This window comes from Molossus molossus, unplaced genomic scaffold, assembly GCF_014108415.1.
Source record: "Molossus molossus isolate mMolMol1 unplaced genomic scaffold, mMolMol1.p scaffold_m16_p_15, whole genome shotgun sequence".
NCBI lineage: Eukaryota > Metazoa > Chordata > Mammalia > Chiroptera > Molossidae > Molossus > Molossus molossus.
Genome location: NW_023425350.1, coordinates 38925427 through 38951843, shown reverse-complemented (window position 1 = coordinate 38951843; position 26417 = coordinate 38925427). Strand labels below are relative to the sequence as shown.

The 26417-nt window shown below is 40.3% G+C and overlaps 1 protein-coding gene across 4 annotated transcripts in view; it reads left to right on the top strand.

Annotated features, from left to right (window-relative positions):
- Nucleotides 1-14078, top strand: part of CLHC1 (clathrin heavy chain linker domain containing 1) — a 38100-nt gene extending 24022 nt beyond the window's left edge. For 3 of the 4 annotated variants that reach the window (XM_036263043.1, XM_036263042.1, XM_036263044.1), the window contains 3 exons: nt 5077-5279; nt 11061-11240; nt 13762-13965. In XM_036263043.1, coding sequence (XP_036118936.1) covers nt 5077-5279; nt 11061-11240; nt 13762-13958 — 580 coding nt within the window. In that variant the 3' untranslated portion in view covers nt 13959-13965. Of the gene's footprint in view, nt 1-5076; nt 5280-11060; nt 11241-13761 lie in introns of all 4 variants that reach the window. The other variant, XM_036263041.1, reaches the window with a different exon arrangement.
- Nucleotides 14079-26417: the final 12339 nt, after the last annotated feature.

Here is a 26417-nt window from a genome sequence, read left to right as displayed (position 1 = left end):
CAGCTGGGCAGATTCTTTTCACTCTTACACTTCTGTTGGTCTTGATGGTTTTTCTGGTAGGTTAACTGTGGTTACAGAGCCTTTATCAAACCATGGTTATTGACTTACCCACTAACAGTTTTCAGTTGGCATGGGACTACTCAGAGATATCCCAGTAGATCATTTGCTACCTGTATACCACTTGAAAAATAACTGCTGGGTCCTTCTAAGGTTGGAGTGTTTATCCATGGAACATCAGTGACTATGCAATTAGAACTTCTCATCATGAGCTGGATTCTGACAGACTCACCAAGTTATAAGATCAGGTGAGCTCAGAAAAGCCTATCCAAAATCAGGTATAACCAAGGTCATGTTCAGGCAGGTTCAGAGCACACAGTAAGCTTCATGAATAGGTGGCCTAAAACCCACACCAACTACCACTGACCAGCTGATACTGCTTCCACAGCTCTCACCTACGGCCTCATGCAAAGGTGCAGTTACCTAAGACCAGCAGACAGAGGAAGAAAACCCCCAAACTTGGTTCATGAATGGTTCAGGTGGTGGCCAAGTGATGCCAGCCAGTTACTCCCTCAAGGATGGAGTAACATCCTCTGTGATGAAGTGTACTCCTTAAACCAATGACAGTTATATGCTGCTCTTTCCACAACAGGGAGAATACTTGTGTCTGGGAAGTAAACAGTGGCTGCTCTGTTCAACTATCACTACCAGAAGCCCACTCAGTGAGTGAGTCAGGGTTCTCCAGAGAAACAGATTCAATAGGATATATATATTTTATATATATATATTTTCTTTCTCTATATATATATACATATATATTATATACATATATACATATTATATATACATATATTATATACATATATATACATATATATATATTATAAGAAATTTGCTCATGTAATTATGGAGGCTGAAAAATCCCAAGACCTGCAATCAGCAAGCTAGAGACCTAAGAGAGCCGATGGTGTAAGTTCTAGTCCAAAAACCGGCAGGCTCAGGACTCAAGAAGAGCCAATGCTTTTGTTTGAGTCCAAAGGCTGGAAGACACTGATGTCACAGCTAAAGGAGTCAGGCAGGAGGAGTGTCCTTATTTGAGGGAGGGCTGGCCTTTCTGTGCTATTCGGGCCTTCAACTGATTGCCACCCATATTCAGGAGGGCAATCTGTTTTACTCAGTATACTGATTCAGATGTTACTCTCATCCAAATACATCATCACAGACACACCCAAAATAATATTTGACTAAATATCTGGGCACTCTTTGGCCCAGTCAAGTAGATACATAAAATGAAACATCACAGGGGATTTGTGTTTCCCATGCCTGCAACGTTAGGCTCTGTGAGTCTGGGGGTCCTGATTGACTTCATCATGAGAAGGTAGGGCTGTTGCTACATAACAGGACAGAGAGGAGTATGTTTGCCACTCAGGTTTTTTATTCCCTTGAAGAAAGCATGATACTTGGATTTGGGTGCGTTTACTGATAGACTACTTCTTGGGAAATTTTATAAGGGAAGGAGTAGATAGGTTAGAAAAGGGGAAGGAGCCAAGCAGGGATGTGAACTCAGGTAAAGTCTAGTATTAGCCAGTATTAACGGGAGGGGGGCTATGGAGTTGTTTCCCCTTGGTTACGGGATTGACCTTTTGTATCCCTTATTATTTAGTCATCAGTTCTAGACCACTGCGGGGTTGAAAGATAGGCATAATCTGGACGAGATGGCTCCAGTGAGCTGAGGGCAATTCTTTGGAGAAGGGGCATCTGTGAGCTTAGTAGTCAGCTGGAGAAGGGGCACTGGTCCAGTAAAGGATACCTGGGTGGGGCACCGAAACTGTCCTCCAGCTTATAAAGATCAACGTGGGGATAGACACCAGCTTTTGCTGGGCCTGTGTGGACATGGGTTGGTCTGTGAGCACTGGACGGCTGAGTGAGGAAAGGCCTCCCTGTCCTCACTCTAGCAACCATGGCCTGCTTATTTTGCAGCCTAAGGGCTATGCTTACTGGCTCTGACTGCATGGGGACATAGGACACATAGTAGAGAGAGTTACAGTTATCTCTGAGAAGTGTATTGTAATGGAGATAGATGGACTAAATGTAAGCACTCCCTAAATAACAAATCCATGACTAGAAATGTCCCAAACATAAAAATGCAAGTTCGCATAGGACTGCCTACTGCCACCTGTTCAAAATGCACCATTTCCCCTGCACGACTCCAGATAGTCCTAAAACTATTCTGGGTCGACGGCACTATCCCTTACCAGTGCACCCACCACCTCTTATTATGTCCTTTACTTACTAGTCATATAATAGTTAATTCCGTTTTAGGAAATTTCTTCATAATGTATGCACTTCTTTTCACTCTTTGCCTCCTTCTTTCTCTGCCTAGTCACATTTGTACCCTCCACAGAAGTACTTGTCAGGGAGCGCTGGAAATCGTTCAGATGTGAGGACATCACCAGAAAGTTCATGTTCATCACCAACACCTGCTATCTAGTGCAAACACACTTCACATAAGTTTAATTTCCTTACATATAGTGATGGTTCTTGGCCCATTCTACCTCTTAGTTGTAAGAATTTAAATTCTTAAGCAGTTCTACTGTATAAATTGGGAAAATACTAACACTATTAAGGATCCTGAGATGCTATAAGAGAATATTCAAGGCAGTTCATATTCTTTATTCTCAGCCTCTGAGCCTCGGTCTTTGATAATCTGGGCTTTACCACATGGCAGCTTAAAAAGTTATCTAATTCTTTCCCTGGGGCTCAGCACAGAGCCAGCCCTAAAGCAGCCTGGGTTACAGACTGACACTGGCTCTTTTAGTCATTATTCTTACCTGGGAAAAGTCTAATCACTTGACCCACAAAGCCAGCATTTAAGAAACGATACTTTACTATTCTCTCTCTAAATTGCAGACATTACACCTAGATGAAGAAAAATATGCTTTGAAATAGTAACTTTACAAACAGTCCTATAAAATGACAGGGAATAAATACCATAGGTTTAGTGACTATATATTACCTTTACTTTGAATTTGAAAAATCTACAATCCGGTTTATAATCAAATATGCCATAGTTTACTAGTGGAGTTAAACACATTTTCTTTTATTTATTAGTCATTTGTATTCTCCAGAGTCCGTTTGGTCTCATCCACTTTCAAAAGTCCCTGAAAGAGTCTTCATAGAGTTGGACTTAGGGGTGGGGAGGGCCAAGGAGAGGCTTTAGGGAAACAGAACGTGTGACAAGGTGATTATGAAGGGGCAGAGGGGGAAGGAGTTTCCTAAGCTCATTTCCCAGCCTGTTTTTCTCCCTTTTCCTCCAGGCCCACCTTCATTCTTTTGGGGCTTGACTCTCCTCCTTCCTTTGGTTAATTTTTCTTTTTAATTATACTCATTTTTCCCGATCATCCTTTTGGGAAGTGACAAGTCAAGATGGAGCAACCTCAGTCCTCAACTCTGGCCATCTTTCAGGTGTAATAGCATCATGATGGTTACTACTTAAAAAAAAAAAAAGTTTTAGAAATGAATACTAAAATACTGGCATTATCATGTTGCTACAGTAATGCAGTCACTAGAAAGTCCAAAGTAATTTCTTTTTTTTAAATCCTCACCCGAGGATATTTTTCCATTGATTTTTTAATTTTTATTTTTAGATAGAGTGGAGGGAGGAAGAGGGGAGAGTTGGGGAGAGAGAAAGAGAGGAGAGAGAGGAACTTCAATGTGAGAGAGACACTTCAATTGGTTGCTTCCCACATGATCCCTACGGGAGCGGTAATTGATCCTGCAACTGAGGTACATGCCCTTGACCGGGAATTGAACCTGAGACTCTTCGGAACCGTGACTCAACTTTGGTCCTCGGGCTGACGCTCTAACTGCTGAGCCAAAGGAGCCAGGGCCAAAGTAACACATGTTCATCCTCAGGAGATGTTGTGGCTGTAGCTACCAAATCCTATATTTTTGTATTAAAATGTGGAAATCAGGGAATTGTTTACTAATAATTGATTTGTACTCAGAAGCTACTTTTGGACCCACCTCTCTGCTGTCCACCCCAACAAACAAAGGATTTTATTTACTGAATTTTCAGTAAAGAGACATTTTATAGAGGCTTTTGGATTTCATTTTAATGTTATTAGCATTTTGTTACAAGTATATATACACACCAATATTATGTGATTGCTGTTATTCTGTAGCTATTAATTAAAAATATGCCCTAGCCAGTTAGGCTCAGTGGTTGAGCATCAGCCTGTGGACCAGAGAGTCCCGGGTTCGGTTCCCACTAGGGTACCACACAAAAAAACAACAACAACAAAAACTAAAACACAATTTCCATATGGCCAGTAATTAGAAGTGATATCTTTAATCATACCCAAATGTTTTTGGCTAATGCTGATATTTTCTAGGTGGAGTTACTGTGATAGTATAGACGGTTCACTACAATTAATTGTATATAAAGATAGTGCATTATAATATGAAGACAAGTGAAATCTGTTTGAGCCATCTCAAAAGGACTACTTCTTCAGTCTCTCCTAGTAGACAGAGTTATGTCCCCCCCCTTGCTTCTTATAAATCTATAACGATTAAAAATAATAACACTGATGTCACACTTTCTGTTTCCTTTTTAGTACTCATGCTTGCAAGGTCTGTCACTAATTTTGAGCTAAACTTTGTTTTTACTATTCTTTAACCAACATTTAATAGGTTCTTACATTGTACAGGGTTTAGAATCTAGACAACGCTGAGAACATTGACACCCTCAATTGTAAGAGAATTTATGTTTACCTTATAATTTGAAAGCTCACCCATCTTTTCAGGAGAGTTTTAACATTGTAGATTTTTAAATAACTCAAGCTCAGTTTTGTCAGAATGTCTTCCCCCAAAGAAATACATGCTGACTGTTTTTGTTCTTGCTGTTAAATTTTAGATGTGTTTAATTTCTCCTACATTAATTGCCTACTAACTTAGAATTCTTATAGACCACAGAAAATCCAGTTCTACTGGGCTGAATTTTCAAATACTTTATTTCAAATACTCCATCCTCTCATCAAGAATTCCCTAATGTGTACCTTATTGATCTCCTTGCTCTAGAATCACATATTCTGAGGCGGCTGCAGATGTGATTTGTGATTATGGGGAGCAGCATGCTCACAGCAAGGCCAAGTGCCTGGCTTTAGCTCAGATTATCTACAACGAATGTGGCCTGAACAACAAAGCTGTTCTTTGCCTGTGTAAACAGGGTCAGATTCATGAGGCCATGGAATACATACAACAGTTCAAGGACTTTACTTCTGGTGAGTAACAAAGCTTGCTTACTTGTATACATTCAAATTCTGGACTTGAATTATAAGATCATCCATGTTAGTAGGCAATATTTTGGCTTTACATTATCAAGTCCGTTTTACATTTACTAATAAGCAGATTTCTTTTGTAATTTTCAGTAAAACGGTTAAGCTGAAGATGATTGACTTTTTTTTTTTTTAATACTTTAAAAGATGAAATTTATTATAAAAGTAAAACATATTACTGGTTGATAAGATTCTAAGACAAATGGCATGTTAAAGAAGATGAAAGTGCTCGGCGGGTGTGGCTCAGTGGATTGAGCGTTGTCCCATGGACTGAGGGGTCTTGGTTTGATTCCCGGTCAGGGCATGTGCCTGAGTTTCGGGCTTGACCCCCAGTAGGGGGTGGTGCAGGAGACAGCCAATCGATGTTTCTCTTGCACATTGATGTTTCTATCTCCCTCTCTTTCCTCCTTTCTCTTTGTCTGTTGATGTCTGGCTTTTTCACTTAGCGTAATGCCCTCAAGTTTCATTCATGTTGTTGCAAATGGCAAGATCATTCTTCTTTTTTGTTTTTAATCCTCACACGAGGACACCTTTGCATTTATCTGGTAATCCGCTCAGGGAGTCCTCAGGAGAGCCGGGCCTGGCCAGGTGAGAGCAGGAGAGTAGAGGACCTGAGAAGCCATTAGGAGCCAGTGCAGGGTGGAGCTGGGCTGGGGCAGCCTTCCTGGCTGACCTGCAGGCCCGGTGGCAGGTGGAGGAGGGCGCCTTTGTTAAGGAGCACTTTGACGAGCTGTGCTGGACCCTGACGGCCAAGAACTACAAGGTGGATAGCAACGGGAACAGCATGCTCTCCAACCAGGACACCTTCCGCCTCTGGTCAAGATGATTGACTTTCATGCTTGACATTCAAATACATTATGTATTTTCTCAATACATAATCATTTAATAAACTGGAGAGTCCTGAAATATACAGTTTTAAAGATAAACTTTGCAGATATAGTGTACCATACGACTTAAAGGATTTTTAAAAAACTCAACTTGCCCTAGCTAGTTTGGCTCAGCAGTTAGAGCATTGGCCTTTGGACCGAAGGGTCACTGGTTTGATTCCGGTTGAGAGCACACACCTTGGTTGCGGGTTCAATTCCCAGCCCCAGTCATGGTTGTGTGGGAGACAGCCAAAATCGATATGTCTCTCTTGCCAAACCGGCCAGGGCTAGAATATTTTTTAAAGTGACTAATTTCTTCATTCACTATATAACAGCATGCCTGATACTACTACTATAAAAATAGCTAATAGTTCAGCTTTTTACATGCATTAACTCACTTAATCCTTATGTTAACTCTATGAAATAGATTTTATTATGATCCCAATTTTTTTAGATAAAAAAATAACTATGTTTCCACAGTGAGGCTAAGGCACAGAGGTAAGTAATTTGCCTATAGGCACACAACAGAACAGAATCTGGCATAGTAGGAAGTGCTCAATATTCATTTTATATATACTTCCCAATTATATAATTTATTATTATCTAAATATACAGATTCAGTTTGTGTATTATTATGTTTCCATAGTAAGAATTATTTCAGTTAGTCAGGGTTTAGACATGGAATATAGGTTTTAATTACTCTTAGAATATGATTATTCTGTTCCTCTAGAAGTACATTACATTCTAAAATAATTAAATATATAGTAATAATTAAGAAATAATAACACTCCTATATAATTAGAACCTTATTTACCTGCAGAATTTATTTAGCTTAACATCATAAGATGAAAATAATAATAACCTGAGAAAAATTAAGCTTAAAAGATAGAAACACTATTTGAAAAATTACTTTGCTTATTTTCCTTTTTTTTTTTATACTCACCCGAGGACATTCTTTCATTTTTTGTTCAGATAGAGCAGGAGGGAGGGAGAAGAAGAAGAGAGAGAGAGAGAGAGAAACATCGATATGAAAGGAACACATCGAGTGGCTGCCACCGCACGACCGACCAGGGCCGGGGACAAACTGCAACCAAGGTACATGCCCTTAGCGGGAACTGCATCCAGGTCTCTCTGGACCACAGGCCGATGCTCTCATTGCTGAGCCAAACCAGCCAGGGCTTATTTTACTTTTTAATGAGAAACAACCATAGCTTTCCAAGGTATTGTCCTTCAAAGGCCTTGGGGGATAGATGCAATTTGCTAATACTTTCTGATTTCAGAGAAAATATTCCCTGTCAGATTCAGACTATCATCTTTACATCTGTAAATTTAAAAAAATCAATCAAAACAAAAACAGAAAACTCTTTTGTTCCAAAAACATAAATCTAATAGAGTATCTGTTTTAGAAGTAAAGAATCATTTTGTTTTTTTCCTCCTAATAATTTCTAGAATAAAGCCTGAAATTACTTGTTTATTCACCTTCTCCATTATCATTAAACAAATAAATGTACCTATCTGGAAATTTGTTATTCTAGATCTGAGGTAAGGCTCTCAAGCTTTCTGGTCTCAGGTCTCCTGGACACTTTTTTTTTTCCTAAATTTTTTTTCCCTTTATTGATTTTAGAGATAGAGGAAGGAAGAGAGAGAGAGAGAGAGAGAGAGATCTATGAGAGAAAACATTGAGTGGCCACCTCCTGTATGACCCCCACGGGGGATTTGGCCCACAACCTGGGCATGTGCTCTGACTGGGAATTGAACCGGCGACCTCTTGGTGCATGGGTTGACGCTCAACCACTGAACCACACCAGCTGGGCTCCTTGACACTTTTATTTTATTTTATTTTTTAAATCTTTTTCCTTTATTGATTCGACAGAAGAAGGGAGAGGGAGAGGGAGAGAGAGATAGAAACATCGATGAGAGAGAACATCGATTGGCCGCCTCCTGCATGCCCCCCACTGGGGATTTGGCCCACAACCTGGGCACCTGTCTGACCAGGAATCGAACCGGCGACCTCTTGGTGCATGGGGTTGATGCTCAGCCCCTGAGCCACACTGGCCGGGGGTCCTTGACACTTTTAAAAAGCATTGACTATCCTAAAGGGCTTTTATTTATGTTGGTTATACCTACTGCTATTAATCCTATTCGAAATTATAAAATTTAAAAATATTAGTGTATTCATTTAAAATAACAACAATAAATCCTTTACATGTTATAATAAATGAAATATTTCTATGAAAAGTGACTTGCTAACACCAAATAGTTTCATGAAAAGAGTGGCATTCTTTTGCATTTTTGCAAATCTCTGTACTGTCTGGTTTAATAGAAGATAGCTGGCTTCCCATATTTGCTTCTATATTCAGTTTGATGTAACATCACATTTTGTAGCCTCTGGAAAACACCACTGTGTACCTGTGAGAGAATGACAATCAAAAAGGCAAATAACAAGTTAGTATTTTCATGAAAGTGGTTTTGACTTTATAGACCCTGGGCCATATTTTGAGAACCACTGTTGTAGGTATTTGCAAGTTAAACAAATACCACACCTTAGAATCTTATTAAAACAGAACATCCATGAGATAAATTATGATTAGTAACATGTCAACCAAGGAATAAGGAAATGGATTCTGAGGTGTCATAAGCAATGGGGGAAGGACTTGAATTTGTGTCCTTTCTGATTAGTCAGAGACCTTATCTTGCACATAACTGAGTAAATATTGGTTCATTAATCAAGTCATGGAGAAGGGTATTTGAATACCTGATTGAATGAAAAGGAGATCAGTGAGTTAGGAAATGTTGAAGGCTGGAGGTGCAATATAAATAGCTTCACCTTAGTAGAGGATAGTGTGAGTGACCCAAATAATAAATGTCTGTCTTTTCCCTAGGGAATTTTAAAAAAGCAGTTTGACTGCATTGATATAGAATCACATTCTGCTATTCCTTGTTTCCTCTTTTACCATTTCTCTCTGTGTGTGCATTGTGCATGCATGTGTATATCTACTTACACACATTCAATGCACATACACGTGTTTTTATTGTTTTGGAAGGTCATAGTCTCTGGGGATCAGACGAACTGTTCTACTTTATACCATAGGTATAATCTGGGAAAATTAACTTCTCTAAGCCTGTTTCCTCATTTGTAATGTGAGAATAATATCTCACTTGTGCTGAATATTAAATGCAGTGAGTTAATATATGTAAGTTCCCCGTACAGTAATTATGTATTTAATAAACATGAAATTACTTTGTATTGCCTTTCCGAGTGCAAACTATGTTTATGATAGTTCTTGAAAGGCCCTCAGAAATTATTCTGAAAATTACCTGTGTTGTAGCCTAAGAATAATATTTTTACTTAAAAAAATTTAGGAAGTTAACACAAAGTTTATATTTTAAGAATATATAAATCATGATTGTAGCTTTAGATTACCTCAGTGGTTAACCAGTAGATTAAGCCATATAAAATTGCTTTTTTTTTTTTTATCCACACCCAAGGACATTTTTCCATTTTTTGTTCAGATAGAGTGGGAGGGAGAGAGAGAGAGAGAGAGAGAGAAACATCGACATGAAAGGGACAGATTGAGTGGTTGCCACCCGCACAACCCAACTGGGGCCGGGGACAAACCGCAACCGAGGTACATGCCCTTAGCGGAAACCGAACCTGGGTCTCTCTGGACCACAGGCCGCCGCTCTAACCGCTGAGCCAAACAGGCTAGGGCATGAAATTGCTTTTATATTGAGGTCAAATGGTCAAATATAAGCAACTTCATATGGCTCAACCTCTAGCTACTTGAACTAGCTAATGACTTCTTGAAATCTTCATTTTTGACTCTCCAAATACCTGATATTTTTAGGAAAAAAATTACTGAGGCCCTTTTCTGTGCAGGCACATAAAGAAAGACATTACATTCACCAGAAGTTGGCCTAAATATGAGCAACAAGATATAGTCAAACATAACATAGTATTAGGTGGAACCTTAGAAATTGGAGATGCCAAGTCTAGTGCTTATAAGATGCAGAAACTGAGATCCAAAAGATTAAGTGACTGATGGAGCACTGATGTGAATTCAGGTTCCTGAGTGACAGTCTAATTCTTTTTATTATACTACCTTCTTTCCATGATAGTTCTTTTTTTTTTTTTTCCTCACCCGAGGATATTTTTCCATTTTTTGTACAGATAGAGTGGGAGGGAGAGAGAGGAAGGGAGAGAGAGACAGAAACATCGACGTGAAGGGACACATCGAGTGGCTGCCACCCGCACGACCAACCAGGGCCGGGGACAAACTGCAACCGAGGTACATGCCCTTAGCGGGAACCGAACCCGGGTCTCTCCGGACCGCAGGCCGATGCTCTAACCGCTGAGCCAAACCGGCCAGGGCCATGATAGTTCTTTGATAAGTTTTTTTCTGGTTCTCTTTGGTAACTTTTTGTTTTTTGCTATGCTGAGCGAGATATATATTTTTTTATCCTCACCTGAGGACATTTTTTTTTTTTTTTTTTGCATTTATCTTCAGATAGAGTTCTTCAGGAGAGAGGGAGGAAGAGAGAGAGAGAAACATCAACATGAGAGAGACACATCGACTGGTTGTCACCCACACGACTCCAACAAGGGCCGGGGACAAACCACAACCAAGGTACATGCCCTTAGCGGGAACCAAACCCGGGACTCTCTGGTCTGCGGGCCGCTGACCACTGAGCCAAACCGGCCAGGGCAAGATGTTTTGGTCTTGATTGGGGATAAGTACTATCCATTGAAGCTTTGGAAAGATTGGAAAAAGAAGTGTTGATTAGCAGGTATAAACATTAGCTGATTTCAGTTTCTAGCATCATATTAGGATGTTGAGACAATTTTCATTTTTGCTTTCAGATGACCTGATGCAGCTAATACAGTTATGTCCCCACTTTGAATTAATTCAGTGTCTCACTAAAGAATGGAATGGGAAACCACCACTTTTATCTTTTGGTCTTGCTATACTTTATCTGTTCTCTGTAGATATGAAAAAGGTTGGCATCAAGCTACTTCAAGAAATAAATCAAGGTGGGAAAGGTAAGTAGAGTAACATGTTGTGAAAGAAATAGTGGGTTATTTAGGGAAAGGTACAACATTATTATGTTTGAGATAATTCAATCTTCTAAGAGTTCCTTCTTGGCAACAATTAACTTTATAAGTGTAAAGATCACCATGTCAATGATAGTCTGTTAGCAACAGTATATATTTTTTGAGGGAATTAGAATGAAGAGAGACTCTTTATGAAGCTTGAGGGAACATCATAATAATTATAATAGCTAACTATTAAAACTTTATATATTAGCACATGTGTATATTTAATAATTTTTATATGTATTTTAAATGCTTAGACATAAACTTTATATTTTTTATTCTTAAACTTTATATTTTTTTATTATTATTATTTTTTGCATTTATCTTCAGACAGAGCTAGAAAGAGAGAGAAACATCAGCGTGAAAGAGACACATCGACTGGTTGCCACCCACACGACCCCAACTGAGGTCGGGGACAAACTGCAACTGAGGCATGTGCCCTTAGTGGGAACTGAACCTGGGACTCTCTGGTCCACAGGCCGACACTCTAACCGCTGAGCCAAATCGGACAGGGCTATTTTTTTATTCTTAAAAAAATTTTTTTCTTTATTGATTTTAGAAAGAGAGGAAGGGAGAGGGAGAGAGAAAGAAACATCGATGAGAGAGAACATCTGTTGATCGTCTCCTGCATGCCCCACACTGGGGGTTTGGCCCACAACCTGGGCATATGCTCTGACTGGGAATCAAACTGGCGACCTCTTGGTGCATGGGTCAATGCTCAACCACTGAGCTACACTGGCTGGGCAATATTCTTAAATATATAGGTAAATAACAATTATATATAATATTCACTCTGAAGCTATAGCGGGATCAAAAATAACTAACTAGCCCTGGCTGGTTTGGCTTAGCAGTTTGAGTGTCAGCCCACAGACCGAAGAGTTGTGGGTTCGATTCCAGTCAAGGGCACATACCTGGGTTTCAGTTCGGTCCCCGGCTCTGGTTAGGGTCGTGCGGGAGGCAACCGATTGATGTGTCTCTGTCACATCAAGTTTCTCTCTCTCTCCCCCCTTCCCACTCTATCTGAAGATAAATGGAAAATATCCTCGGGTGAGTATTAAAAAAAATAATAATAATAATTATATCCCACTTCTTTCCTTTCTCTAATTCAGTGATTTTCAACCTTTTCCATCTCATGGCACACATAAACTAATTGCTAAAATTATGTGGTACACCAAAAAATAGATTTTTCACCTATCTGATCAAACAAATTTTGACTCATTCACATTGGACAGCTATTCTTGTATTGTCTGTCATTTTTAAATTTGACAGTTTTAGGGAAAACAGGTCAACACCCCTGACTAAATAGTCAGGTATTGAATGTTTTAAAATTTTTTGTGACACACCAGTTGAAAACCGCTGATCTATTTAATGTAGAAACTTGGGCAGACACCTTGATTTTGAATTATTATATGGAGTCAAAGAAAGAATAGTAAGTTACATAAAAACATTGGGGAAGATAATTTTGAAAGTGTCATTACAGATATCAACTTAAATATTTTATTTGATAGAAAAATAATAAACATGGTAGAAATAAAATAATAGTGATTACAGTATTCTAAAATGAAAGCTTTTCATTATGCATCATTAAGCAATGCAAGTAATAGATAAGAAATGAGTTTCACAAATAGATATTCCCAAAGAGGGTCACTATAACTGATTTCAAAAGTAAATAATATTACTTCCTTTACAAAAATGTTTGTTATAGAAGCCCCATCATTAAGAGGTCTCCACCTAGAGATCAGATGGAGGGTTTGCCAGAGTGTTTTCAGTCTTTGTGTCAGCTCTACTAGGGCATTTGTAAAAGAGTTTGAAGGGTCATGAAAAGTAGACCCGTAAGTTCTCAGTTATTTGATAGTTTCTAGTGGTACTTTGTAGACTCTGACTAAGACTGAGCCTACATTCTTTTTTTTTTTTTTTTATCCTCACTCTAGGACATTTTTCCATTTTTTTGTTCAGATAGGGTGGGAGGGAGAGAGAGGGAGAGAAACATCGACATGAAAGGGACACATCGAGTGGCTGCCACCCACATGACCAACCAGGGCCCGGGACAAACTGCAACCTTAGCGGGAACCGAACCCGGGTCTCTCTGGACCGCAGGCCGATGCTCTAATCGCTGAGCTAAACCGGCTAGGGCGAACCTATATTCTTCACTCTCTGAGCTCCCTTCCTGTAGTCTCCAGCATCTGCTAACCTTACTGAGGAGATGCATGGAGGAGTGGGGAACGTGAGGAATGGTAGAGGGTTGAACTGAGGCCTGAAAAGATTAATGAAAAAGGAGAAGGAATTACCATGAGCTGGACTAAGCACTCCACATTAAACTGATAGGACTCATGAACGGGATTCAGGTTTAATAGTAACTGAATTGAAATGCTATCCCTTGTTATTTTGAACAATGGCTGAGTGTGGATTATCAAGTAAGAATAAGTGTCATACTTATTATATTATAATATTACATTTTTTTCCTTAGATGCAATAGAACAACTTATGATAAATGATCTATTTTGCTGCCTAGGAAGGTGGCAAGAAGTGGCAAATATATGTTTACAGAACGGCTTTGACAGATTATGTAATGACATCATGTCCATTCTTCGATCTCAGGCTGGAGTTACAGAAATTTCTGAAGATGATGATACAGTCAACTTAATGCAACATGTTTTTTGGTAGCTCTATATCTTAACCAGCTGAGGGAGCTTCTACAACCTTTTATGTATGTTGGTTGGGCAAACTGATTTTGAAATAACTAACTTGTAAATAAATCTAGAATATGAAGCTCTCAGAAATAAATTATGCTGCTTTTGTTGTTATGACATTTAGATTTGTTTTTTGAAACATTTATATATTGCTTTCTTTTTCCCCATGTGGTCATTTCTTGTACTGAATCTTGATAAAAAAAAAAAATCTATGAATATAATTTTGTATAAAACTCAGTTTAAGGCCCTGGCCAGTTTGGCTCAGGGGTTAGAGCGTCAGCCTGCGGTCCATAGAGAGCCAGGTTCGGTTCCTGCTAAGGGCACGTACCTCGGTTGCAGTTTGTCCCCGGCCCTGGTTGGTTGTGCAGGTGGCAGCCACTCGATGTGTCCCGTTCATGTTGATGTTTCTCTCCCTCTCTCTTCCTCTCTCTCCCTCCCATTCTATCTGAACCAAAAAATGGAAAAATGTCCTCGGGTGAGGATTTAAAAAAACAAAAAACAAAACTCAGTTTAGGTATTTCTATATAAGAGCATAAGCTAATGTGTAGATAAGGCTCCTTTTTAGTAAAATCTAATTTGATAGCAAGAACTGAGGAAGGGTCCTGGCCAGTTTGGCTCAGCGGTTAGAGTGTTGGCCTGTGGACCAGAGAGACCCCGGTTCAGTTCCCAGTAGGGGCACGTACCAAAAAAAAAAAAAAAAATGATGTGCCCCATACTTTGCTATATATAAATGGCAAATGTTAGGCTTCTATAAAAATTAGAAATCTTGCCTTGGCCAGTTTGGCTCAGCGGTTAGAGCGTTGGCCTGCAGTCAGGAGAGACCCGGGTTCGGTTCCCGCTGGGGGCATGTACCTCAGTTGCAGTTTGTCCCCGGCCCTGGTTGGTTGTGTGGGTGGCAGCCACTCGATGTGTCCCTTTCACATCCATGTTTCTCTCTCTCTCTCTCTCTCTCCGTCCCACTCTGTCTGTACAAAGAATGGAAAAGTGTCCTTGGGTGAGGATAAAAAAAAAAATTAGGAATCTTAGCATATTCTTACCTATAGAGAGGACCAGACAATTTTGCATAGAAGTAGACCTGGGATACCTGTAGGTACAGAAAATACGTCATAAGAAGTGGTTTTGGATGATTGCAAGTATATGAATAAGTAATTAAAAACTCTAGAGTTCTGTATTGTGGACAGGTATGATATTCAAATTATTTAATGGTCAATATGACATGGGCACCAATCATACAGAACAGATATCCAGTAATCAGAACAGCTTTCAGCCCTGATGCCACACCAGAGCATACCACCTGAATGCCAGCCTTGATTATAAGACATAGCAAAAATGAGCTGCTGTTAGATAAAACAAGAGTAAAGAGCATAAGTTTTTCTTTCTTAAACTTAAATTGGATGTGTGTGTGTGTGTGTATATATATATATATAATTTTTTTGTTTTTGGTACATGCCCCTAGCGGGAACCGAACCTGAGATTCTCTGGTCTGCAGGCTCACCCTCCAACTGCTGAGCCAAACTGGCCAGGGCTGGATGTATATTTTCTACTTTATAGTGGAAAAACATTAACTTGGAATCAAAGAGTCTTGTATTCAAGTTCTAGTCCTTCCAACCTTTTACTCTTTGTAAAATATAGACAGTAATACCTCCTACAGGTTTGTGGTTAGGAGTAGTGATATGTATGTGTAATATAAGTATATAACATAAAGTAGAAGATAACTGTTATTTTTATGTAATAGGTCCCCAAAACATATTCCTCTACTTGTTTACACTTACTGAATCCTGCTTATCTATCCATTTGTGTTTGATAGATGGACATACCTATTGCCTATATTAAACCATCTGTCTACACTAATTTTAGAGGTGTTTGGATTATCCTATAAGTCTAGAAGAATACTGGCTGAATTCTCAATTTTTTCATGTACTGCTAAACATAGTAGTAGATAATTATAATTGAGTTTTCTAAAACATAATGTTTTCTAAAGTAACATAAAAAGGAGGGACATGTGTAATACTTTCAACAATAAAGATAAATTTAAAATAAAAATGAGAAACCTCAAAAAAAAAAGCAAAATATTATTACAAGGCTTATAATAATAATATTTTGATTTTTGGCCTTTACATTAGCTGTGTTTTTTGAGAAAAAAATGAAGGATGGAAAAAGGAAGGGAAAGAAAGATTGTTTCAGCAGCAGCATTGATTCTCTATGTACCAATGGCTTAAAACCTTTTTTTCTTTGAAACTAGTATGATTGATAGAAAGCTATTATGTGTCTATTGACAGAACTTAGGGAAAAAAATGTGTTCTTGCAAGCCTGGAGGATGAACTAGATACATAAATCAGGAAAAAGCTTGAAATAGTGGCTGTCATTGCTGTTACTGTTAATTTTGCTTTGGTTTTAAAATGTTTTTTCCTCCACTCATTATTATTCCTTCTCTGTTAGCCTTACCTTTGGCAGTTTTCCCAAGGAGAGTGAAACTTGTCAAGTGAATATAAATGAAACACCTGGAGGCAGAGTTGGGAGAGAGAGCAAGAGTATGAAGTCATGTGGGGAAGGAAAAGACTTGAGTTGTGAGCAGCGGAGGCTGGGAGCACCTCCCTGCCCGCACTGGAGCAGGTGTAACATGAGCCTCCTGGCAAAGGGGCCTCCGTCCTACACCAGCTCTACCATTTCGCTTTGTGTCCTTTTCCTCAGGAGTTTATTTGGACTAGATAATTCCTCCTGTCATTTTCTTTCTTTTTTTTAACCTCACCCGAGGACATTTTTTTTTGCATTTATCTTCAGATAGAGTGGGAGGGAGAGAGGGGGGAAGAGAGAGAGAAACATCGATGTGAAAGAGACACATCGACTGGCTGCCACACACACGACCCAACCGGGACTGCGACAAACTGCACCAAGGTACGTGCCCTTAGCGGGAACTGAACCCGGGACTCTTCGGTCCACAGACTGACGCTCTAACCGCTGAGCCATACTGGCCAGGGCCCTCTTGTCATTTTCAACTCAAAGGTGCAGAATTTCACAAAAGTACATTTGATTTCCCAGTGCTTTTTGAACTTCTGCCTAAATTTTATTTATTTATTTTTTGTTATTATTTTTAATCCTCACCCAAGGACATTTTTGCATGTATCTTCAGATAGAGTGGGAGGAAGAGGGGGAGAAGAGAGAGAGAGAAACATCAATGTGAGAGAGACACATTGAGTGGTTGCCACCCACACAACCCCGACTGGGGCCAAGGACAAACTGCAACCGAGGTACATGCCCTTAGCTAGAACCGAACCCGGCACTCTCTGATCCACGGGCCAACGCTCTAACTGCTGAGCCAAACTGGCCAGGGCCTGCCTAAATTTTAAATACAAGATCAACATCAGTCTTAACATATACTGAATATCTACTTTGTGTTTGGTCTCTCCTATCAGGGTTATAACTTCAGTGTGAAGACTCAGCATATTTTAAAAAGTAACTAACAATACACTTTTAGTATCATCTAATATTTAGTCCATATTCAAATTTCACCAACTGTTTACAAATGTGTTTTTAGAGTTGAGCTGTTCCAAACAGGATCTAAACAGGGTTCATGTGTTCTATTTGGAGGTTGAATCTAGAGTATGCTTCCTTCCCTGTCTTTTTTCCCCCCTCTTGACTGGTTGGCCTAGCTTGGTTGTCACAGGGAATATTCCATATTCTAGATTTGAAAGTTAGCTCTAAAGACAACTAAACTTAGATTCAACTATTTTGTCAAGGATACTTCATAGGTGATGCTGAATACATTGCGTTTCATCAAATCTTTGGTTATCTCATCTCATTGTTTTTTCCCCTTGTGGTTTCAATTTGCATTTCCTGAATAACTGATAATGTTAAGCATCTTTTCTTTTTTTGTTGTTGTTAATTCTCACCTGAGTATATTTTTTCCATTGATTTTTTTAGAGAGAGTGGGGTTGGGGGAGAGAGAAACATCAATGTGAGAGATACACTTTGATGGGCTGCCTCCCCTATGACGCGGATCGGACTAGGGAATTGAACCTGCAACCCAGGTATGTGCCCTTGGCTGGGAATTGAACCTGTGACCCCTTGGGGGGGGGCCATGCTCTAACCACTGAGAAACACTGGCCATGGTGATGTTAAGCATTTTTTTCATGTGCTTGCTGGTCATTTGTACTATCTTCTTTGGAGAAATGTTCATTCAAGTACTTTGCTCATTTTCTAAATTGGATTGTTTGTCTTTTGGTTGTTGAATTTGTAAGAGTTCATTATATGTTCCAGATACAAGACCCTTGTCAGATATGTAATTTGCAGATATTTTCTCCCATTTTTCAGATTGTCTTTTCCCTTTTTTGATAGTATCCTTTGGTGTGTGAAAGTTTTAAATTTTGATGAAATCCAGTTTATCCATTTTTTCTCTTTTGTTCCTTGTACTTTGATGTCATCTCTAAGAATCTATTGCCAAATCCAAGGTTATAAAGATTCAACTTATGTTTTAAGAGTTTTATATTTTCTTAAAATATTTTTTATTAATTTTTAGAGTGAGAGGAAGGGAGGGAGGGAGAGGGAGAGAGAAACATCAATGTCAGTGAATCATTGATTGGCTGCCTCCTGCATGCCCCCTGCTGGGGATCAAGCCTGCAATCCTGGCATGTGCCCTGACCGAGAATCAAATTGACATCATTTTGATGCATGCTATGATACCCAACCAACTGAGCCACACCAGCCAGGGCTCATTGCTTTTTGAGATAAAGCCCCAAATCCTTAAAATGCACTAAAAAACTCCTGCATAATCAGGATTCCAGCTGCTTCTACAGACTTACCTCCTACCATACTCCTCACTTTCTTTGAGCCAGATACTTGCCTTCTGTCTGTTCCTCTTGTAAAGAGCTTTGCAATATGCTATTTTCTACCTGGAAGACTCAACCCTTTCTTTTTACATAGTTAATAATTTCTTTTACTTCAGTTCTTAGCTTAGTTAAAATTTCTTCATGGAAGCTTTTGATCACTTCCTCAATTATGCCAGTTTTTCCTTTTATAGGCTGTCCTTTATTGCCAATATCATGGTTGTATTTAGGGACAATACTCTTTATTGAGGGCAAGGGCAATACCTTCTGAGGGTGTAGGAAATGGGGGAGAGTTACTGTGTTAGCTTTCTTGGGTTGCTGAAACAAAGTACCAGAAACTTGAGTGGCTTAACCATCAGAAATTTAGATTTGTCCGATTGCTTCCTTGTGGTATTGTCTCAGAGTTCTGGAGGCTGGACAACTGAGATCAAGGCGTTGGCAGGGTTGGTAACTTTGGAGGTCTGTAAGAGAAGAACCTGGTCTAGACCTCTGCCTCCCTCCTTGGCTTATAGGTTGCCATCCGCTCTGTGTCATCTTCCCTCTGTGCACATCTGCGTCCAAATCACTCTTATAAGTACTAATCCTATTGGATTAAGGCCCACCTTAATGGCCTCATTCTAACTTGATTACCCCTGTAAAGACCCTATCTCCAAATAAGGTTGCATTTTGAGTTACTGGGGGTTAAGGCTGCAATATAGGGATTTTGGGAGGACACAACTCAACCCATCACAGTTGCCATTATATTACCAAAATCAAACATAGTACTGGGTACAAAGTGAATTTTAGTAAGTAGTTGAATGAATGAATACCTAGGCTGGACCTGGTATTTTTCATATTTAATGCCAATCTTGTGAATTAACTTTACTCTTGCTTTATTTTTTTGGTAAATTTCATTGGCATATAAACATACATATACATAATCCATTCTGAAAAATACATAGATTATAACAGTAGACCCCAATAGTTTTTCACAAAATGAATACATCTGTGTAACCAACTCCCAGGTGAGGAAACAGAACACTCCTGGGATCCTAGAAGCCCCCTTCCAGTCACTATTATTCTCCCTCCCAAAGATAGCCACTATCCTGACTTCTCAGGCTATCGGTAAGTTTTGCCTGATTTTGAATTTTATATAAATGAAGTGATTATGTGTTTATTTTTGTGTGTCTGATTCTTCAGCTCTTTATTACTTTGTGAGGTTCTTCCCTGTTGTGTATAGTTGTATATTCTCATCACTATTTTTTATTTCATTGTTAAAGTATATCACAGTTCTGCCATAGATGGGCATTTGAATTCTTCCCTGTGAGGGGCTAATACACACTCCATGAACACTCCTGTATGTGAACATATGTGTGCATTTCTGTTAGACTCCTGCTTTTTTTGGGGTTGTATATCGATGGCAGTGTATTGGTCCTACCAGTAGCTATACCATTCAGGGGCAGCACTGCATTAATGTTTGCCTTGTAACATTATTCTCCTCTGACAGCTATGATGAAATAACTATAATGGAAATTCTGCATTGGATAGAAATAGCCAACATTACTCATATTTTCTAAAGCCACAACTTTTTCAAAAATAAGGTTTTTGTTGTTGTTGTTTATTTTTATTTTATTTTTTTCAGTTTTAGGTTTATAGAAATATTGAGCAGAAGGTATAGAGATTTCCCCTATTCCTACTGCCCCCATATATGCACAGCATCCCCTATTATCTGAAAGGGTCAGTAATGTCTTAAAGGGTAAAGGTAAAAGTTTGCAAAAGGCGGAAACTGTGAAAACTGTGTCACTTGCATGACCTTTGCTCAGCCTTCTAGCCTTCTGTTGAGTATGGATAAGGAATATCTGGATTGTCTGCAAGGCAATGGATAACCCAGCAGATGCCGGACGAGATACCAGTCCTACTGCAAAGTGGACAATGGGCCACACAAAGTACATCAGCAGGAACTGCCGGAAGCTAAAAGTAGGGTATATAACCGACACCCCAACCCTGATTCGAGGCTGAGCTCTACTCGGCTCAGCCCGCCTGCACCCAGGCGCATGCAATAAAGCCATTTTGCTCCACATTGGCCTTGTGTTGTGGATGTGAACTTCTGCCGGTTCAGACCTTTTATTTTCAACATCGCCCACCAGAGTCGTACATTTGTTACATTGATGAACCTACAGTGACACTTCATTATCACCCAAAGTCCATAGTTAACATTAGAGTTCACTCTTGGGTATATATTATGGATTTGGACAAATTTATAATGACATCTGTCCACCATTATAGTATCAGACACAGTAGTTTGTTTGTTTCTTTCTTTTAAAGAATAGTTTACTGATTTTTAGAGAGAGAGGAAGGGAGAGGGGAAGAGAGAGAGAAACATTGATGTGACAGTGTAACATCGATTGGTGGCCTCCTGCATGCCCCCTACTGGGGATTGAGCCGTAACCTGGGCATGTGCCCTGACCTAGAATCAAACTGGCGACCTTTTGGTGCGCAGGGTGACACCCAACCAATTGAGCCATAACGGCCAGATTCACAATAGTTTCATTGCCCTAAGAATCCTTTGTGCTGCACCTGTTTTTCCCCTGTGGCTTTTTTCATTTTTATATGGGGCACCTCTTTGCCTCCCATGTTTAAAAAGAACAGGTATTTTTAAAGTGCTCTCCGTGTGCCAGATGCTGCTAGCTATTTTAATATAATTTTGTGAAACAGATATTATCCCCATTTTTTATAGGTGAAGAAGGGGCAGTCCAGAAGGTAAAGTCACATGCTAGAGATCACATTGCAAGGGCCATTAGGTGTTCAAATTAGGCGTTCTTTCCATCATACCAGTGGAAAGGAGGAAAATGAAAGATTCTGAAAGATTTAATTGTGCAAAAATGCTCAGTGTCACTAATCGTCAGAGAGATGCAAACTAAAACAACAATGAGGTATCACATCACACCTGTCAGAATGGCCGCCATCAACAAATCATCAAACAACAAGTGTTGGCAAGGGTGTGGAGAAAAGGGGCCCTAGTACACTGCTGGTGGGAATGCAGACTGGTGCAGCCACTATGGAAAACAATATGGTGTTACCTCAAAAAATTAAAAGTTGAACTGCCATTTGACCTAGTGATCCCACTTCTAGGAATATACCCTAAGAAGCTTGAAACTCCAATCAATTGCTAAGATCTGGAAACAGCCCAAGTGTCCATCAATAGATGAGTGGATAAAAAAAGCTGTAGTACATATACACAATGCAACACTGTGCAGCTGTAAGAAAGAAAGATCTCTTATCCTTTGAGATGATGTGGAAGCACCTGGAGAGTATTATCCTAAGCGAAACAAGCCAATCAGAGAAGGACAAGTATTACATGATCTCACTTATTTGTGGAATATAATGAACAAAACAAACTGATGACCAAAATAGACCCAGAGACATAGAAGTAGAGTACAGACTGACAAACCTCAGAAGAGGGGGTCGGGGATCAGGGGAGGAAAGAAATAAACCAAAGAACTTTTATTTATTTATTTATTTATTTATTTATTTATTTATTTATTTATTTATTTTTTATTGCTATAGGCTGTCTCTGTGCTGGGGATCTGCCTGAGGTGTGAACTTAGGGTCTTCTCAGGTTTTTTCTGAGCCTGTACCTTTCCTTGGGTGTGAATGATGACTTGCTAATTTCCCTTGTATATGGAGTTGTAGGACATAAAAGAATGTCCTACTCTTTTATGTCTGACTCCCAAAAAGGGAAAAAGCAAAAAATGAAGGGAGGGAATAAAAGAGTACTGGCTGGCTTTTTGAATCCCTTGGAAGTCACTTCAGCTGGAAGGGGGAGGGGCTTGCAAAAATGGAGGGAGGTGCAACAGCAATGGCCAGATGCCATTTTGTTGGCATTCCCGAGATCAGGAGCAGCAGAACCCCTATATGTATTTGGAAGATGGGGTCCTTTTTGCCCACACTGGTTCCTGCAATCTAATGCAAGCTGCTCCAGGGATAGGTCCACAACTGTCTGCCATGACGCTGGGTGTGGGATGGATAGCAGCTACTGACATTGACTGAAATGAACTGCAATTTACCATTGAAGCCTTCCCCTGAAAGTCGCAAGCCTTCAGTGGACTCCAGAGTCCCAAAACAGCTATGTCAGACAGATTCTGCCAGTGCAATTGTGGTCTGGGTGGGAAAACAGATTCCTGGTGACATCTACTCTCCATCTTCCCAGAATCCTCCTTGAGGGCCATTCTTGGGGGATTTGTGTTCTTAGGAGGATGGCCCTTGAAAGAAAAAAAATGTTACTCTATATTAAAATGTTTTAAAATTCTAGCACTTGTTCTCTGTGAGCTTTTCAGTTGAAGCAGGAATGAGGGTGGGGTGAGTTGGGGCCTGGAGATGAGGACTTTGTTTTCTGGACATAGGGCTTCTTTTTAAGACATTTCAAAGGCCATATTGTAGTAGGATCCTGCCCACTATACAGTGATCTCACACGGTTAACATGCTTGAGCAGGCTGTTATGGCTTGGCTGATCTTCTGTTTGTGCTATTCCAGGTTGAAGCACAAACTGACTGCAAAGTTGTTGCGTATACCATCATTTTAGCTTTGAACAATCTTGGACTTCCCAGTCTATTCTTCAGAAAAGTAAGAAATGTATACACAAAAATGTCCCAGGCTGATCAATTTACTGCCAGATTGTAAAATCACTGAGATGGTTTCAAAACCAACCAAAGAGGGTACCTGGTTATTCTGCTTACACAGTGTTCAATCCTTGATACAAAGTGAAGAGATGAGATTATTACAGAGTTGGAAGCAAGAAACATCTCTTGGTGCCTCTGAACAAGACCCAAACCTAGGAAGTCATTTTGAGAATCCCTTGTTATTATAGGACTCAGCCTGATTGCTCACAGATTCCCACATAACACATACCTTGTATGAAGAGAGCCCATGAGCCAAGGGCAAGCTTGTTTCCACCTCACAGTTAGGGTTTCACTGGTTGTCTTTGTTACACTGAGCTTGTCAGGCAAGCAGCCAGTCATTTCTCCGGGCTGGTTGAGTGTCGAGAGGAGGGGAAACAACAATGTCTGAATCTTCTGAAGAAGTGAAAACATATAAGAGGACATGGAATTATTTTATTTGTTAAGTCGGGGTTTCTCAATCTCAGCACTATTAACATTTTGAACCAGGTAATTCTTTGCTGTGTGAGGCTGCCCTGTGCACTGTAGGTGTCTAGCGGCATTCTGGCCTCTGTCCACTAGAGGCCGGTAGCGCTCCCTGTTCCGCCCCAACCGGTCCTGTCTAGTGGAAATGTCTGCAGGCCTTCCTTGACAAACGGTTGAAAACCACTGGTTTTCCTAATGAGTGTAAAAACTCTACCAATCCACAGTTAAACATAACAGTTACTGGTGGCTCTCCTGCAAAGAGGATCAAAGACAACAAAATAAGTGAATGTACTTCCTTGATTTCTTTCTCCTACATAAATTACTTTCGTGCAGATGCAGAAAGTGTCCTGAGGTAAATGCAGGGAAATAAACGAATAAAATAGGACTTACCTTACTTTCAATTCGTAACGGACAAATCTATCTCAAGAACTTTTGGCAAGAAAGAAGTAACTGATGTGCTCAGATTTCTCTCAGAGGAGGAAGCACATAACCCCAAACAGGAGCTGCCTGCCTCTGGCCGTCTGCAGAATCTGCCTCCTGGCCTGTTCTCCGCAGGCACCGTGGCTTCCCTGTTTCTGGGAACCACGCAGCCTCAGGTTTAACCTTTCTCCTTCTCAACTCTGGATCCCTCCCTGCCTCGCTAGCTAGAAGCCCTGGCAAGGTCTCCAGGCTGTGGGAACGCCTGGGTTGAAGGGTGGAAACCAAGGCAAGTGCCTTGCGGGCTTGTAGGCGGTGACGTGTAATTGCACTCGAGCGCCATTTGCCACACAGGATGATAAAGTTGGCTCTAAACGTGAGAAATTGGCATAGCCGTTAAATAGACTGACACTCAAACCAAGTTTTGAAACAGGTTTTTTTTGTGGCCTTTACAGAAAGCCACAGAGATGGTGACAGGATGGAAAGCATGACCTTTTGCAGAAGAACTAGTAGAAATGGGATCACTCACTTGGAAGAGGAGGTTGCAGGTGAGGCATATATAGGGTTCCTAAGCAGAGAAGCTTATAAGTGTGTTTTATCCCTCCTGTGATAACAAAAAGAAATTAATACAGGGTGTGAGGAATTTACACTTATTGCAGGGAACATTTCTTTTATTTATTTTTTATTTTTTAAAAAGATGCACACATTTATTACAACTTTGAAGACATTTAACAATTTATTGAAGTCAGAAATATAAATTCTTAATATTAACTCTAGAAACCTGAGCAGCTCCAGGAATTCGATTTCAAAGGCTTTAGAAAGCATTCTTTGTAAAAGGTGTTAATATTACATTCTTTGTTAGATTGGTATTTGGAGCACTTTTGATATCATTTTACCATTTCCCCCCTGACCCATTGCCTTGATAAATTAGCAATAACACATGAAATTGTAGATAGATGAGAGTCTCATATTCATATTTATCTAAATGTAGCAAATAGCACCAGGTTTCCCATCTAATGAAATGCAGTGTCTTTGACAATTCTTTGGAGCAACAAGCCTTTAGATTCCTATTTGTCCCCAGGCAGAGAAGAGCCACTCAATGGCCTTTGTCCTAACACCTTTGAGTATTTGTTCAGATTTAACACACTGGCTGAATCATCACCACAGGACTCCTTATAGGGATGCAGGTAAACATGTCTCAGAAGGTGCTTTACTCTATCCTGTTCTTTCACATCTCAAATTCACTTGGTTGGTCAAAGTCAGGCAGGTAGAAATGGGTTAAAAAGTTTGCAACTCACAATAATTTTGTCCACAAATAGGTTAAGATTGTTGCCATCAAGCATGGCAGAAGAACCTGAACCAGCATTCTGCTCCAAGATACCACTGCTGGTGTGAAGGCATCACAAAAGCCGTCCTGGGTGGCCACGGAGCGCAGCAGGGCGGCCACGGAGCGCAGCAGGGCAGCCACGGAGCGCAGCAGGGCGGCCTCGCCAGCGGCCGGCGGCTGTGCGACGGTGCAGGCCTGTGGGCGCAGTACTCCAGGTAGTCGGTCAGCAACCGTGCGGTGCGCAACCTCAGTCTGCACATTTCTGATCGTAAAGGTGTATCCACTTTACATGGAGTGTCAGTACCAAGGATGGTTTTAGAATCTCCTTTAAAGGTCTTTAAGAATTGCCTAAACTTGTCCCTGGTTGACTGGCTCAGGTAGGGTGTGGTCCTGCAAGGGGCCTTTTCAGTCCTGAGATGGCTCAGTGCAGACGTGGTGGTTGGCTGTGGGGTGACAGGCTGTCACCTAGACAGAGCTGAACTTCACGCTCTAAATCAGGACTTAGGCACTGTTCTCTCACAGGTGTGAGTTATTTGAGCAGACTCGGCAGGCAGAGGTTTTCTCCTGCCTTCAGAGGGGCTCTGTATACTTCACTGTGTCATCGGGCTCAGATGATTGTGAGATGGAGATTTAGGCGCAGGCTGTTCCCTAGGGAGTGCTCTCAGCCTCGACACTGTGGATGGGAGGGCGAGGCAGCAGGACTGGGCAGAGGGAGAAGTTAAGCCCAGCAATGGACTTAGCTGACC